The following is a 17,960-nucleotide window of genomic DNA, read 5'->3' as shown; positions in this document are numbered from 1 at the left end:
TTAGGATGTGTGATAACAGGTTTCTCGTTTCTCAGAAGGGCAATACAACAGCTCTGGAACAAAGACTAATTCAGACACCAAGCTGTATATACATTAACGTTTCACAAGAGAGTGGAAAGTCTTAACTCTGTCCGGAAGCTCTTGTATCCTATGTGGATACTATTGCTGGCAGGGAATCAGTAAAAATATTCAGAGGGGAGAGCTCTATCATTTAGCTGAGATATCCTGATTATAACATGAATCATCTGCAATATGCAACATGCATCATTCTGAGCTCTCAAAGAGCTCAAAGATGGTGCTGAAATCAGACTTCACTTCAATTGGAAAAGACACTGTAATTTTGTCTCTTATTTAAAATCAACAGCACCGGTAGCATTCAAAATGAGAAACTTCATTCTGAATTTCAGACAGAGGCAATGGCTGGTATCTGGGCAACTGGGTAAGAATCAGAGAGAGTATCACATCGGAATTGAGTTGGGATCTGTTTTGTGTTTCTTATGTGTTTAGTAGGGCAGATGAGTCCAATGCTATCCAAAAAGAAGAGCTATTACTACCACTCTTTAACTCTCCTCAAGCAGTTAAGAAAGCCTCCACTCCACTAAAACGCTGCTGAGGGTTACTCACCCATCCCCTTGGTGTGGTTGAAGTCGCCTTTCACCACTTTACAGGTTTTGCCATCACCACTGCAGACTCCACAGCGATCCTCTTTGGCAGCTGAGCCAATGATTCCATCGCAGCCAATTTTCTAATGACAACAACCAGAGGTCCCCATTATTTTGTTTGCAAGGTTAAAGTATCTCTAAACATTGAGGTCAAGACTAAGATAGACATCTGACTGAAAACCTGAATGGGTAGAGAACACTGGGAATTAGGGGAGCACTCATTTGGAATGACGTTGAGTTGGTTATTCAGCAACCCTCTTCTCTAACACTAAAAGCATGAGCTTTGCTTCAGAAGTTTTAACTGAAGAGTTTCACAAACACTAGTTATTCCAGATATCATCTTAGATTTCATACTAACCCACTCTAACTTCCTTCAAACACAACACTAAAATAATGTTTCATGTTTCTATAGCAATTTCCATCTGAGGAGCTCAAAGACATCCTGGAGAATAGGACCACTACTGTGATACTTAGTTTAGAGAAGAGAAAAATGCGATTTCCCTAAATGAAAATTAACCCAAGTAAGCAGAATCCTGGTCACAGCCCTTCACCACACAACAACTGGGTACTGTTACAAGTTCCAGTGTGCTGCTCACTGAATGAGCTCTGCTTCGGATCAGGATCTGAACAGGGAGTGTAACATTCAGTTCTGACGACACTTCTGCAGTATCTGAAGAAAGACCTCATGAATCAGGTAGTTCAAGATACCTGCAATGCAACAGTAGTTCAATGGAAGCAGGTCAGGTTCATACTTGGCCAATCTGTACATTAAGATTGATAAAACCATTATGAAATTTTCTAGATGCTTGCACTGTATTCAGCTTAGTCATTCAGTTGATTAAAAAAAACCAAACAATTCACCTAAAGCTTCATTTTAAATGGTATTTTCATAATTTTCTACACCTACCTAAACTTTTTCCAATGAAAATCTAAAGCTTGCTTCCACAGACAGGTATTACTAGAATAGTCACAGTATTCTCCCTGTAGCTATAGAGATTCTCATGGTAATCTTTCTTATTCCCCAACCATGTACAGGTTATGATGGTGAACATTGCACATGTGTAGATCTTCAGGTTGATAAGATTTATTTTCATTTACTTTTTCTATGTTTTCTGTCCATGCAAGACCCTGGAAATAATCAGCAATTCACTCTAAAAGCATAAATTTCTACTGAAATAAGAGTTGTCATTATGCAAGTTACTAGGAGAGATTCTACTATTAAAAATAAGTTAAAGATTTATTCTCTGTAGATAAACAGTTTCTTGGCATATGAGTTAGCAGGACTGTCACTAATAATATTTGAATACGGCTGTTGGGTTTCTTCCTTCTCTTCCCTTCTTAAAATGAAGCCAGAGGAAAGTTGGAGGGAACTGAGGGAACAATCAAAACAACAAACATTTTGAGAAATAGGGTAAGCAGAGAAATATTAAGAGAACTTGGGCTGTTTATCTGAGACTATCTGCGTGTAAGCAATGCAATTTGGACCTGAACTCAAACGTTCCCCAGTTTCAGGAGACACTGGCCACTGCCTAAGTCCAGATGTATTACAGGGATCAAAGATTGCCAGCATTCAGACGTGTTCTGATGCAGCATTCGTCTGGGTAAATCATTACAGACAGACCCATGCTGAGAAAGGATGATCATCCTAAATGCATACAAGAGAAATGCTGCTCATTAACTAGAACAGCATGTAAGCTGGTAGGTAAGAACTACAGGAAAAAACCTGTATAAACGGGAGTTAAAGGAAGGTATGAAAACAACCATGGAGTTTCTGGCAGTTGCAATTCTCAAGCCTAAACTTCACACCCATGTCCAACAAATAATTTTGGGATATTGAATGTGATTCTGCCCCCAAAACAGAAGGATGTCCCAGCAGTAATCCTTCCAGGAAAATAAATATGATTTATTAATGGGGTTGCTGAAAAGCAGCTGGAAATATATGCCTGTCTGCCACCCTGCTGAGATACTGGAAAAGCTGCATTTAATTTAAGACTCTAGTGCTATCTTTTATTGTACTGCATTGTTATTAGCACTATGTGAGCACACAAATGAATAAAAGGAATATAATGAGTGTTGAACCACACTTATTCCCAGTGCTGCATGAGGAGTCTGTAGGGCTGTAATGGAGGCAGGCAAAGAATGGGGAGTTAGCAATCACATGCTTTGCATTTACGCTGTAGTCTCCCAGATAATGTAAACCAGTGCAAGCCAGCAAAGCCTCTGAGAGAATGAATCCCCCCTCTTCTGACACTGGGGTTCAAGACAAGCCATTTCCTCCCATTTCCTAGGTCACTGACACACTTCGACTTGAGAGACCCTTTGTGAAAGCATGGAAAGTGCACCCACTGAATCCACAAATACACCTCCCAAAACCTTTGCTGGTTTTTACCTTTCATCTTCACCTTAATTCCGTGTAAGTGGAGGAACTGGGAATGGCCATTGCAGCCTTCCCTTCAATAGTACCATCCCTCTCATCCACAGGGCAGACTTTCCCTTCAATCCAGGGCTTGAGGATTAAAGCCCTCATCAATTTGGGCCAGGAAATGGCTTCTTACAAAGGAAAATGTTTAAGAGAATAAATCAGTTTTCTTTCTTGGCTTTCGGATGAAAATTGGTGTGTTCTTGCTACTTTACGGGGGAAAAATACCTTGGAAGCACTTTCCTCTTGTTACATAAATATTAGAGCCCATTTCTCCCTCCCCAAGTCTTCCAATCATTTGCAAACTAAAAGCATATTTAATAACAGTACATAATGAAACAGCTTTTGTTAAGATTGACCGTGGATTCCAAAAGCTGCAAAGTCATTTACAAGCACATTACAGTGACCATCTCTGTCACTCAGATCCTTTCAAAACTCTCTGCATTGAAAATATTGCCACATTGAAGTGCAAAGGGGAAGAGGCAGGGCTGGAAGGGTGAGGAAGATGATCCATTAAGGAGTGAGCAGGGCACTTGGAGCTCACCTGTGTTCAGAAGGAAGACTAAAAAGTAAAAAGCCAGCCTGGTGTAACCACCATCTATTTAATAGTTGGCCACTGCCAGCCCTGCTCCTAGACTCTTGGAGCTTCCCTGTACAATCCAACATGGATTTGAACAGTGATATCCATAACTTTGGCAAAGGGACTGATGTTGACACCACCCAGGAGTTCCACCTCCTGCCTGTACTAGCTGTTAAGAGCCTGTAGTGCTGCAGTACTCCTATTAACACCATCAACTGGACAAAGAGGAAGCGGATTTTAACCAAAGCCAGTTCTTTGCCCATTTTAAACCATGGGAGTGCTGGCAAGAAACTTAAAGATGGTCTTCTGGGGCTTCAAGTCCTCAGCATTGACAGCCATGACTATATCTACAAGTTTCTTAATGATCTTCAACCCAGGCAGGCTCCTACACTGACACCACGTTTTGGAACAACCCATTGACCTTTAAATTGGCAGGTAACTGCACATTTGCTGAGCCAAAGGCCTGAAATTAATTCTCGCTAAGCTGATATCTCAATCCACCCATCCTTCCCTCCCCCTCTTCTCTTCTTTATAATTAAACATCTGAAAATACTGCTTGTTGGGTGGTATTTCCAGCTTCAGTCATTGCTGGCTCCAGCATAGGAAAACTCCTCTTCTCTTCTGAATACACATCATTTGGATTCTTCTGTGTGAACTATTTTCTGTAGTGCTTGGGTATTTTTAATGATATTTTTATTTGTCTTTTCAATGGCTGTGCAAGAGCTCAATTGATACAGGCTGTGTGAGTATGTTTTGCTACATAAACACAATTCTTCTTGTTATATACACCCACCCTGTGTAAGAAATGACATTGTAGGCTCACAAAACTGTAATGCTTCCCATATGCTGAACTAACTAGCTGTCTCAATGGATCAAATATAAATATTGATGCAACATGTGCCATTTTACAAATTAATCATGTACGGAGCATGCTGGTTATGACAGATTCATCTACACTGCCAATTCTTTGTCCATGATATCCAGTGTCCATTGATACCTCCAGGGATGGACCACATGAAACAGGAATGTACATATGTGAGCAACTGACATTCACATCTGAGGGTAAAAGAATTCTTATTTCTTTGTTTTAAACATGACTTGTGAAGCCCTTGTGGGGGATTCTGGGTGTCTGTCAGGATTTGAACAGAAGGGTGAGCCTAGATCCTTAATCAAGGAGTTCATCTCTAAGTTACTCCTATTTTTGTTCCACAACAAATTCTGTGTGATGGATTGGAGTCCATGTAGAAGTTAGTTCAGCAAATATCCTCCTGTCATTTCCTGAGCCTTCAGATTTTATCTGAATCAGAGCAGCTCTGCTGGAACAGGAGACACACACTGCTTATTTTAAATTAGCATTATCTTACCTGCATTAGGTATGCACTTACACTTGCCCATTGACTTTGTGTTGAGATCCCTTAGCAGTTCATGGGGATGCTAGATACAACTGTTCTTGATAACCACTTTTTCACATTTAGAGCTTGAAGGTTATGTGTCAAATCCCCTTTGCTCTGACAGCAGAGCAGCCTATATGAGTGAACATGCAAATAATACAAAGCTTTTTCCCATCACAGGAACTCCTTTGCTTCTGTTCTTTGGTTGCTTTCTGATCCCTCCAAACCAGCTTCATCTGACCTGATCCCACCCTGCCCTGGTTTGTACAAATGCCAATGGGCTGCAGATACCAAAGGGGTTTGTATCAAATGCCTATTCTTTAAAAGAGGCATCTATCATGTCAGTTCTGGATTTGAAAACGATGTATATTTATCAGTATATGATATATCTGACTATATCTGTATATATCTCGCTTCTGATTGATTCTTATTCTTGGCTGCTCAAGCCACAAGCAAAATCTAAAGCCTCCAGGGTAGATAACACAATGACTTGGCTATTACATCCTTTCTGTGGGTTAACATAGAAGAAAAATAGGGGGAACTAGCATGATTTTAAACTTTTTTTTTTTCAAATCCCACTGTAAAGTACACTAGAAAATTAGTAAGATACCAACAGCGCCTTGGAAAAAACAAAAAGGTACTTATACAACAGGTTTCTGCAGTTCAGACAATCCTTCTGGATTGTGTGCACATACACTAAATAATTTATAAACGTACAGTGCTAAGCCAAGTTGTTGTATGGAGACAAGCTACCCAGTCTGGAACATCTTGTATCACAGTTTGTAATGCAGGAATATGAATAATACGTGGAAAACACTCAAGTGAGGAGGCAAAGCCAGAAGTGTATGCATCAATCAAATGCAAGAAGTGGGTACTGAGTATGTAGAACATTGTTTGCCAGCATCAGGTCCAGCAGACAACTGCAATTTATCCTCTACCACCCCTGGCCCTCTCCTGACACTTTGCCTATCCAATGCGAAAAAACTATTCTTGAAATGTGTCCATTTTCAAGTTTGTGTTCCCCTTTCCTACTGTACGACAATCACTTTTACAAGACAGTGTTCTATAGTATCTTTGTTGTGCCAGGACTGCCTAACGTGTGGCTTGTCATCATGGAATGTACTGTGGATTCGCCAGCAAGTTAAAAGTAGATGTGACATGACAAAACATTAATGAGAAAAGCGTAGTTAGAGCCAGAACATCTTCACCTCTTAAATAGTTAAGTCACAGCAAAGACTGCCCTTGATCTCCAGGCCAGTTACGCTACACAGGAGGTCTCTGTTTTCAAAGAGACCTTAGATTACACCCTCAAGTACAATCTGGAGTCTCTACTTTATAAATTCTCGTGCTATCCTGAGTCTCAGACTAATCCTCCTTTGAGAAAAGCCAGCACAAAGTCATGTGTGTCACAGCAGTCAGCTGAGCAGCTTGTCTTCTCCCCACACCACTGCTGTGTGACATCTGACACCTTTTTAGCTCTACTTCTGCCAGTTTTATATTAACATCAGCAGCACAGAGTGAAGAACTGTAAGAGGTTCAAAAGCATGCTCTTTCCACCAATCTTGACTCATGAAACATACACCAAACAGTCTTAAAGAAGAACAAAACTCTCAGGGAATCCCCTCTCTGAAAGCCGCTTGTCACTTGAAGAGAAATATGAGAAGATAAAAGCAATCTGGGCTTCAGGTTGCATTGCCCTACCCCATCTTTGCCATGACCGCAATGCCCATGCTAGAGAAAGCAAACTGTGGAAGCAGGCAAGAGAGAGGCTGCCAAGTCTAGATGAGCACTCACCCTCCTCCTCTTCTGATCCATCAGACTGATCTTGTTCTCCAGCTTGCTACAGATTTTCTGTCTCTGAGAAATCTCAGGAGAAAAGAAATTCTCCTTGCTATAAGACTATGTGCATTTCAAGAAGAAGAGGTCAAAGACCTGTATACACATTGAACAAGGCATCTACTTTGCTCAGAAGATGGTAAGGATAAGCACATTTGGCATTACTTTGGAGGCTTCAAAGACTCTTTTCCTGCTTCCCTTCTCAAAACCCCCCTCCTCTTGCAAGAGCAGTTTTGTCTTTGCCATGTTCATCTACATTCATTCATCATGCAACAACGATGCATGAGTTCCATTTAGAAGCATCTACTGCTGAAGGAAAAAGAGCTATTACATTTCCTGGACTAGATGTTCACAGGCAATGGTTACTGCTAATTTGTCTGTTACACTGGCAATGTGTCAGTCCTGCCTTTGAGAGCCTTTAACTAGAAGGATTATACAGGAAAATAAATAACACTAATACCACCCTCTGATTTCAGCACTTATTCTCTTCTTCAGGCCCCCTGCAATGCTTGTTGCCAGGCTTTGTCTGCACTGGGTAAGAGTAATTAAAGAAATATGCTGATTAAATTGGTTTAATAGGCAGTGAGTTAGATGAGTATCTGTGGCAAACAGGGTACACAGTCACATATGGCAACTCTCAGCGCTATATAAGGCAGAAGAGGATTATAAATGAGTTCACAAGGCTTTCAAATCTGCTCGGCTTGAATTGATCATTTTGCATTTTCTCTCAGCCAGATGCAAATGGACTGAATGTTCTGCAGCTGTCATCACTTCTCTGCACAGTTAAAGGCAGTTGCCCCCGACTTAGAGTGCAATTTGCTTTTCATGATGTACCTCCAAAGCTCTGTGCTCATAAAGGTTTTCATGTGGAGGGGAGCTGGCTACTGCTCCTCGCTGGAAGAAGAAAACATACATTGCCATAATGCGTGATTTACCGTTCGTGGCTGATCTGAATGTTTGGAGCAGTGAAGCTGCCAGCCCAGTGTAATGGTCAATGGCACACAGCTGGAGGTGCACAGCTGGCCTTACTATAAAAGGTTAGTAAAGGATTTTCTTTAGGATTTTTTCAGACATAGCTGAAAACAGGGGAAAATTAAGTAACTTGGGATGCACAATGAAGCTGGCTCTATGCAAAGCTCTTTGTATTAAAGAGTATCTAACGAATCAAACTCATGTTGGCTGCCCAGCAATGTACTGTTCAGATTCTTCATCTGAATAAATTAGACTGAATTAAAAATGCCTCCTCAGCAGCATTTGGCAGGGAGCAGTGGGAAGCGTGTCCTGCAGCAGTGCAAAATTCAATCCAGGCAAAGACTTTTCACTTATCTCTTCACATTGCTCTCAGTAAAGCTGCATTATGCCCCCAAAGCCTCTTTTATACCCAAGTGAATATTGTGTTCATCTATCTCCCTGTCTAGAAGGCTCAAAGCAATAAGAATTGGTAGTTCTTCATCAGTGCTCACAGAAATCAGAAATAATGGCAAATTTTGTGTGCCTTGTGGCCCAGTGCAAGCTAGCATATCTCCAGTGAAGTTAGTGAAAGTAAAGGGTGATGCTAGAAAGCTGCTCTGGAGGTTAATACTGAAAAGAGGAACTCCTAGCATAAGATACAAATCTAGATGAGGATAAACTTAGAGGAAGAACTGCCAGGAAGAATCCAGCACTGGCAGGGCTGCAGTAGCCAACTCAACTGTCTTTCACACCACTAATGTGTGGGAAGCAAACTTTGAACACATTACATGAGCAGGAGAGAGAAAACCCACTAAGTGTCTGCTTTGTCGTAGCGTCCGGGACAAATGACTTGAATCCAACTGCAACCCATTGCCAGAAGCACCCATTCCAAAAGACTTCCTGTAACCTATGATCTTTAAATAAACATTCTTTTGTCTCCTTCCCCTTGTCCAAACCTTAAATTTCCAGTTAATGTAGGTCTACACAACTCCACTATATTTTCCAGGGATCTGAAATCCCATCTCTAAGAGATGGCTTCCGTAAGCATTTGATGTGCTGTGTTACAAACTGTCTCACTGCCCAGCAAACCATGAAGAGTTGTATTAAAAAGATCTCCCACACCTAACTTTGGTTCTATATGCCATTTGGCTAGAGACAAATAATCATCATTGCAATGGTTAAAGGCCATCACACCTTCACTCCAGGAAAAGGAATGAAAGCCAAAGACTCTTGAACAGAGTCCTCTTCATTTCCATTCTTGACTTGTCTGACCAGAGATAGAAGGAAGCAAGCATGTTCAGGGTTTGGCCAGTCCATCCAGGGACAACCAAGGGGACACTGATTGTCCCATTGCAGTACAGCAGAAGGAAGCCTACCCTGCATTTTCTCTGATTTGCTCTTTGTGTGACTCAAGAAAGACAATGCAGAGGAGAGAGGCAAAGGAAAACTGACTTGGGTTGTGCTCTGGGCTGCAGGATCCGCTCCTTTAAACCTATATTCTCTGTTTCATGCAGGTATAAAACCTACTTTGTGGGAAGAAGGGAACCTTTTTCTTATTGCAAAGGCAACAGGCCTTTCAAATAGTTTTGATGGGCCCCTACAGTAACTCACCTTGGTATTATATAGTAATACAGTCAATAAAAAATGCACAGGGGAAGCTACTGGCTCCTGCAGCTGCAGGATCCAAGGAACAACTGGTATTGAAAAGCTTCCTCAATTTCCCAGGCAGGAAGCAGGTAGACCTGAAAAGCATCATGATGCTGGCAATGTAACACTTGTAACAGGCTAGTGACAATCTGTAATCCAGGGTTGCCTTCTCACCTTAGAGACAGCTTCCCAGCCACCCACATGGATGCTTGTTCTTCTAGAATGTACCCAGCTGCCCCAGACTACACATAACACTAGACATAAAACAAGAGGAAGTTACTCCACCTGGCACTTGCCATGTACACAGAGGTCAGTCTCGTAAGGCCCACATGGAGTACCATCAAGGACTCTGTCTGTCACCAGCACAGGGGAATCCTTCCCCAAAGGAGAGCAGAAGAGCTCACATGGTTTATCTGGAAAAAGAAACACAAAAGCAAATGCCTTTAGGAACAGCACAAACAAGTGTTTGAGACAATGGTGGTGCAGTGTCTACGTGAATGGATTTGGAAAGGTATCTGTCCTTTGAAGGAACATGAGCCTTTCAATTTAGGCCTGTCATTTCACCGCTTTAAAATCTCAATAGGTTTAAAATCTCCAATGGTTACATTGATGAGATTTGTCTTTTAAGACACAGAAAGCCATTTAGTCAGTACATTTCTGCGTGTCTGTCTGTGAAGATGTCTATTACAGGGAACACTCAGATACGAATGATCAAGTCACTGTGTGAGCATCTCAGACGAATTCCAGGCTACAGCCAGTGATTTTAGAAGAACAAGTTCTCCAGTCCATTTCTGCCCTTGAAGGACTAACATCTTCCATCAGTTTGCCAGTATAAGAACACTTGCACACATCAACTTAAAGCATTCTTGCATACATACTACCTACTGCTTCCTTAAACTGAATTTATGGTCCTACAAACATTTCTGTCAGCAAACTATGCTGCTAGAATATCTAGAAAAAGAACCCCCAAATTAATTTGAAATACATCAGTAGAGAAAAGTTGCATTTTTCATCCATGCTAATGGCAATCATTGCATTACATATTTAGACCTCACTTTGGAAAAGCTACTAACATGTTTAGCTAGAGAAGGAGTTCAGTAAAAAAGCTCTTTTCAAAGACTCGTATTATTAACTACTAGGATATAGCAGATGTCAGGGTTTGCTGAGTGCATTTGCCATACATTTAAGTAACAGATATTTAGTCAATATAATGGTTTTCCTTTGGAACTGACTCTGCTACTCACAGACTTCATCCAAGTAAGAACCTATAGACATTCAAATGGAAACATGTTTTGTTCTGCATAGCCAAGTACCTCCACTCATCACACGTAAGAGTGGATTGCCAATACATTGAGCTAACTGGCATAGGCCTTTTCTAAGTTTCCAATGCAATCAAAGCCCTTCAATCAGGATATGAAGCTGAGCTGCCCTCTGCCCACCTTGCTTGACAGAGGAATTACATGCATAGCCTGTGGATGTTTAAACGCCTGCCTTGTGTCTGATGCAAAGCAAATTCATGGGGCTGGGTTTTGACTTCACTTGCAGAGTGAACAGAGAAGTTCTGAAATAGTCAGGGAAGTAGCTCTGCATTGTGCATTCAGACAGCAAAACTATTTGAGGAGGGGAGCAAAGGGGAATAACAAGCAAAACCAGCCTGTCTCCTGGGGCATCTGAAGGAATTGTGCTCTTGGAGGGTCTGCTATGGGAACTGAAATGATCTCTGTTTGATTGTTCTGGCGTCAGACCTAACTTGTCAGTGCTAGCACAGGAAAGGGCTTATCCAATGTCTGGTCTTCTGGTATCAGTTCCAACACCACCCTTCTCTGTTCAAGCATGTCTTTAAGATGACCAAATGAAACAAGCCTTGTCTGTTTTTCAGTAGAGTGCAGCAAAGATGTTTGTTCCTGCAGAAAGAACATTATTACAATCTCTTTTCAGATCCCCTCAACATCTGATGGAATAGTAGATGAAAAGCAAGATCCAGCCAAGGAAGCATTAAAGGAGTGTAAGCAGAAGAGCCAATCATCTTGAAATGCCCAGAATTGACACGCACACCAAAAATATCCCAGAGAATCCTTCTTTTTTTCAGTTCTAAATTAATTTAAACTCCCATTCCCAAATACCTGCCTGTTCAGACTGGGAATCAAGTCAAGGCACTTCTCCCCCAACATTACAAAAAGAGGAGTAAAGAACTGCCAGCTCTGTATCTTCTGTTAAGAAGGCTAAAAGAACAGCAAGGCAGCACCAAGAACAACTAATTGCAATGAGTCTTTCAGCTGTAGCTAAGGGGAGCATACTGTAGCCTTCTCACCAACAAATGGGAGTCCTGAAGATGAAATCAAGATGGGTTGAGAAGCTGCAGTGAAACAACAGCAAGGAAGTACAGAAAAACTTACCATCAACGATGACAGCTGTCAGGAGGCTTTTCTTCTTGTTGGTGTATCTGTCATGGGCCTGGCACTGCTGGTCCCTGAAGCTTGGCACGCCCTTAGGGCAGGGTAAGTTCTCACACACAGTGTGCTCCACGCTGGCTCCCCGGCAGTTCTTCCCGCCTGGCCCCGGGCTATTGTAGGAAAACCAAACCAGGGTCAGCAGGAACAGCACAGCTGCCCACAGGAACACCTTTACCTCATTTTCCCTGTCCAAGGCAACTCTTGAAATAGCAGGAGGGATCCTTCCTCTCAGATGTTCCTTGTTGGAGGGCAAATCCTGCTCTCAGGGGCTCTGACAGAAAATTATTCAAGCTCCATTCTGGATCTATAATTGGCTTATCACAACAGATGCCCTGGAGTACTTCAGAAGCATGTTCTTTTGTAGTCTGCCATACAGATCAATAAATAGGAGCTGCCTACAGATACACCTCAGATAAGAGGAAATCCAAAATGTTGTTCACCTGTGGGCACTCAGCAGCCTTCTTGGAAGATAGAAAGTGTTTAACGGTTTGTATTCTGGTCCTGAGCCAAGGAATGTGACTAATTCTGCACTGCTGACCTGAATTTCTTCTTTGACTTCAACAGCAATTCATTGTTGTCCTAACCTATTTTCAGATGGAGCAGGCAGATGACCAAGAAAAAGCAGAGTACACGTGTGTGTGTATGTACCAGCAGTTTCAGAACAGGACTTACATTAAGGCACTCCCAAACTGTTCTGTTGTGACATCAGGCCTGAGCTCTAACTCTTCCTGCAATTTGGGACAACTGCCTAGAGGCACCAAGGTGACATTCCTGTGCCCAGGATCACATCAAATACCCAAGGCAGAGGAAGGCAACCCTTAATGTTTTGTCTTTTTCCTCCTACCACTTGCTTTCCTCCTGCCTCAAACACCCTGAACAATGGACACACAGCAAACGTCTCTTCAGCACATGTCCTCGGAGATTCTGCCTTCAGCAGTTTGAAATGAAAGTAACACAGAAGAAGCTATAACCTGTACTGTAAGTAGGGTGTCTAGAAACAAATCTGTGCAGCAGGTAAGCTCCATCCATGAAAACCATGCCATTTTACACATTTGGGTTTTAAACATGCAGGAAAGGCCACTAATCCAACATCAGGATTAAGCACCTGCAGAATCTATTTATTCTTATTTATGATTCCCCGGAGAAGAAGGAAAACTCAAACTCTCAACAATAGCCTGTGTTCTATTTGCAAAATAAAACAAAGCAACCACAAATAAAAAACCCAAGTAAGCAGAGACTCAGCCATCCTAACCGGTAATTTCTTTATCTACCTGCTGATACTGTCCTGAATTTGTCACACTTAAGTGACCTCTGAAATCGTATTTCAGTATGACAGGCCTCCTGGCACATTTAAATAGGATACTGAGGGTTTTCATCATGCAGGGTGAAGAACAGTGACAGTCACTCTCTCTGGTCTCTCACAAATGGATACTCAGCTCTTGTTCATACACCTTTCTTTCCTGCTTCACTCCGTTTTTGTGGCTTCATCATTATGTCCCTTCCATCCTTCCAAATACTGAGGCCAAGACTTTGGGTATTGTCCCTATCAGATTCTGCAAAAGAATCTGAAGGGAAAGGACCTGTAATCGCCATCCCAAGCCCTGTATAACATGGGCTCTAGCACTGCCTGGGATTCCCAATAAACTGTACAATTCAATCCCACCCTGACACATGTCTGAAACGGTGACTGTGTGAGATCTCCTGGCAGACAACTTCCACTGTATTTATGCCAAGAGAATCCACCCACCAATAGAGCTGAAGAAATCAAAGCCCATTTATACTACTGTGACCCTTTCACACGACAAGAGCGGACTGGAGAAGGGGTGGAGATCTCATTCTGCTCTTCTGTTTAAGCCAGTGTTTTTTCTCTTCAATCCCACTGTACAACAATAGTCCAAAGCCTAGACAAGAACACAAGGCAGTACAACTCCAGAGTCTGCACGTGCAAACTGGTTCACGACACACTGCCTTACAACCCTTTGGAGGCAATGCAAGCAAATACTGAGAGAAATTACAGAGGGGAAAAACCAAATCAAACAGTGAAGCAACTGGTTTAAAAATACTGATAGTCCCACAGGCTCACAAGTCAGCTGGCAGGAGCAGGGATTCCAGTTAGAAAAGAAAAAAAAAAAAGCCAGAAACCAAATATATATAAAATAAAAGATAAATCCCTTAGCCAATATTTTTGGACAGTGAATAAACCAGCTGCAGAAGTGGGCTGATGCCAGGAATCTGAAGTGAAAGAAGATCACGTGTGTATCCCCAGCCAAGAATGTATATGAGCAAGAGAATTTTAAAATCAGTGTGCAATCTTGGAGGGAGCATTTCCTGTAATTTAAGGAACGATGATGAATGGATTTAGGTTTGGTCAGCACTGTGGTTAAAGAGACTTTTCGTAGCTGACAGGAAAGAAACCAGCTCAGTCCCTTGTTCAGGAAAATGAGCTGGTAAAAATCAAGCCTGGACATTATAGACATGCAATTGCAGCTCGGTGTTATTTAAGGAGAGGAATAAACAAAAATATCCCCTTCACATGAATATAGCTCAGCAGACATCCATCATCTAGGCATGTCTTCAAAGTGACTATGTTGCTAGCCAGGATTTCAGCCCCTATTTAAAAAGAAAAGTTTCCTGTACTTTGTCTGTGGAGAAAACCTTAAAATATGAATAAAGTTAGAGATACACAGCTTGGAGGACTGCTCTCAATATTGTGAGCACCCTTTACTCACTGAGAAGTTAGAACGTACACAAACAGGGATGGCCAGTTAAATGGCCACCATGGTAAACCTCTTCAGGCCTCACATAAGGAAAGAGTTCCAGATGTGTGTCCTGACCTGAGGGACGAAGGATGGCACATGGCAGATAACAACACTTACATTTCTTCCTGAATCAGAAAAAAGGCCAAGTCCTAGCAGAGAGCATAGGCTTTTCTGTGGTCACTGTGCAGGAGCTAAACAGCACCCACCGCACTCTGTGTGCAGGAAACTTTCCTTTTCCTATGCAGCACATCCCAACGGACACGATAACTCAAAGTGCTTTATCAGCACAGCTATATGACACGAGGACCACTGTTGGCCACCCCATTGCTTCCCAAGCCCAGAGCCAGTACTCCCTCTATCTCTACAATATATTGGCTCAGCTTGGTTGGTAGATCCAGAGCAACCCCTCCTTGTTCACTGCAGTGCTGGAGAGGAAACACAGCATCCTTTTTTTCTGCCAAGCTGCCCATTTTTAATTTAACTGGATCTATGTTTGAATCATCCCAAAGGGCCACCTCCAATGGTAAGCTTTCGTTTCAACAGAACCTACTTCACTCCAAGTCACTTCAGGATTTTGACCTGATCCTTGCTGCTTCTGAACAAGAAATCTCCCATATCCTCTGCACAGCTCTGCTGCCAATTCCTTCCCTGTACTCTTGCAGCAAGGATTGTCTAACGCTACCTGCAAAAAGCAATCAGCATGAAGTGAAGACTTACGGGGGATTGTCGCATTTCCGCTGCCTGAACCGCACTCCTGTGCCACACGTCCGGCTGCACATGCTCCACTGACTCCACATGCTCCAGTCTCCATCAACGTGCTCAGGGATGGGAGTTTTGCTGACACACTCCCCAGCTCGGCACCACTGAAATGCAATTGTGTTAGCAGCACAGGCTGGAATGAAGCCCTCACCTTGCAAACATTCCTGCACAGGTAGACTTAAAAGGATGTCTGAGAAATTACAAGCAGCCCATGTTTTAAGTTTCTAGAGATTCAAGACTTCAGTGAGACCGAGGTGAGTGAGGGAGAAAAGGAGGAGGTGAAACAGAAACTTCAATGAATCCCTGAAGAGAATTCTGTCATTAAAAAAATAAATCACAGAATTGAGCCCCCTGCTTTATAAAGCAGATAATTATCTCAGTGCTAAGTCTTAAAAACCACACTTCATGGAGACTGTGTCCAAGACTGAGTCCAAGAACTTATACCCCAAAGCGATGTCTTCATCAGCAGAATTCCCAGTATGTTCAAAATAATTGAGGGATTTTGGACCTAACATGGCTAAAGCCCCAAACAACCTTTGATTCTAATAGGTTGTGCTGGCTCCTGACCAAGCAGCAAACTTGGCCTGTTCTCCTGCTCTGTCCAGGATATGATACAGTAAGCACTGCTAAGCAGTCTTACGAAGGAATCACCAGGACTCCTGTTGCTAGAAAAACACAGAGCTAAAAATCTTTTGTCTCAGTTTCCTTGTCATGCTTTCCAGGAGCTAGCTTTTCTCACCATTGTTTATTTGCAAGCAAAGAAAAGTTCTCTAATCTTTGATTTTGGCAACAAACTTCTGAATTTTACGCTTTCTTATCTCCCCAAACACACAACATACAAAAACCAACAGAATCCAAACCCAGTAAGGAGGGGGCTGGCAGGTACCAAACCAGCCCAGTTCCTTTGTAGCCTACCAAGTTATCAGCTGCACTAGGAGAATCAATCACATAAATTAATGATCCCCATACCACCGAGCACAGCCCATCTCAGCTCCTGTTCACACAGTAGGTTAGCTGGGAGGCAGCAGCTGAGCCTCAGTAAATCCCACCCTTGTGGCACTGAAGCCTGTCACTGGAATGGTGATTTTCACTGGAGGGAGACCCACTATCTGAGAGTTTGTGTTTCTTGTAGCAATTTTCTACATCGACCCGGATTCTGGGAAGTCCATATATGCCTTATTCATCTGAGTATTTACATACAGCAAATGATACTTCAAAAATAGTATCACTGAATTTGAGCTCAACATGTTTTGAGCTACTTTTGAAACTATGAAGTTTTTAAGTAGCCACTTTTTCTTTCCCCATCTTCCTCCACTCCCCAAATGTCAGTCTAAATGCTCTCTATACTTTCTACCTCAAATATAGCCAAGAACACTACTACCTTAGCTTACAGTGAAGAAACCACCTCACTCATGAAACACCAGTGGCAGCAATGCCCAGAACTGACAGAAGTGAGCCACCACCTAACAGGACTCGCAGGGTGCTCTGTGCACTTGGAGTGAGGCCTGGGGTTTTCCTGCCATGTTTGTAGAATGCCTGGACCACAAGAACTTGACTACTGAGCTCTCCAGAGGCTACTGAAATACACGTAACATAAAATCAGAAAGACTTAACCCAATCCAGCTGTTAATTGAGCAGTTTCTGTAACAGAATCAGTATAAAATATGGGTTTAGAGTAACTACCTAACATCTTGGAAACATTATTCCACAGACAATGCTGGAAAAAACAAAGTGACTGCTAGCGAGCATTTTGATTACCTTGTCTGCGCCACATTCGGTGCCATCCAGAGGGGGGTCCAACTTTGTTTTACAGGATGTATCTCCTTCCACCAGGCACCAGAGCCCAGCACACATCAAATGCTGTAATCACAAAGCAAAGAGGTGCAGTTATTACTTTTGGAGATGTCAGCTATCATTATGGGATACACTTCAAAGCTCAGGCAGTCTTTCTCAAGTGAATCCAGAGGCATCTCGTTGGTTTGGGAGCAATTATTTTTAAAGGATAGATTGGCATTAAGTGGTGGGGCTGGTAACATAAAAGAGATTAATGGATTCCACTGATAGAAATAAAACCCAACCAAATCAAGAGGTGAATTATTTAAATAGATTCCTTTTCACAAGAATAAATCTGGTCTATTTAAAAAGAACCCTATATGGGAGGCCAAGATGGGTGCTTTAGAAACATGCCACATGCTTAGATGTCTGAGCTGCTTAATTACCTGTGTGTTTAAAAAAGATACTCCAGCAACACAGTCAGCTCTGCTGGACTTGATGGTAGCTGTAATCAGCCAGCAATGCCCCCTGGGAGGAGAAAAGCTTAAGGTGGAATGAGAAAGAGGAAAGGGTTTCATGGTGCGCCATGCAGCAGAGGAGGGGCAAAGTTAGTAAAGGTTTGGTGGTGAGAAGTAGCTGCTAGAGACCGATGTGCTAGAGAAGGTGAAAAGTGAGGTGTGAGGGCAAGAGCAGCAGAAGGTAGAGCACATCTCACTGCCAGACTCGAAAC

At 42.3% G+C, this 17,960-nt stretch overlaps 1 protein-coding gene across 1 annotated transcript in view; it reads right to left on the bottom strand.

Annotated features, from left to right (window-relative positions):
* ADAMTS17 (ADAM metallopeptidase with thrombospondin type 1 motif 17) overlaps nucleotides 1-17,960 on the bottom strand; it is a 174,494-nt gene that overhangs the window by 57,609 nt on the left and 98,925 nt on the right. Inside the window, exons 11-15 of the mRNA XM_030498506.1 lie at nucleotides 17,216-17,317; nucleotides 15,416-15,561; nucleotides 11,883-12,049; nucleotides 9,772-9,899; nucleotides 625-745 (exon numbers count right to left, since the gene is read on the bottom strand). Coding sequence (XP_030354366.1) covers nucleotides 625-745; nucleotides 9,772-9,899; nucleotides 11,883-12,049; nucleotides 15,416-15,561; nucleotides 17,216-17,317 — 664 coding nt within the window. The remainder of the gene's footprint in view (nucleotides 1-624; nucleotides 746-9,771; nucleotides 9,900-11,882; nucleotides 12,050-15,415; nucleotides 15,562-17,215; nucleotides 17,318-17,960) is intronic.

The sequence above is a fragment of the Strigops habroptila genome, chromosome 9 (assembly GCF_004027225.2).
Source record: "Strigops habroptila isolate Jane chromosome 9, bStrHab1.2.pri, whole genome shotgun sequence".
NCBI classification, from domain to species: Eukaryota; Metazoa; Chordata; class Aves; order Psittaciformes; family Psittacidae; genus Strigops; species Strigops habroptila.
This window is presented reverse-complemented; position numbering and strand designations above follow the sequence as displayed.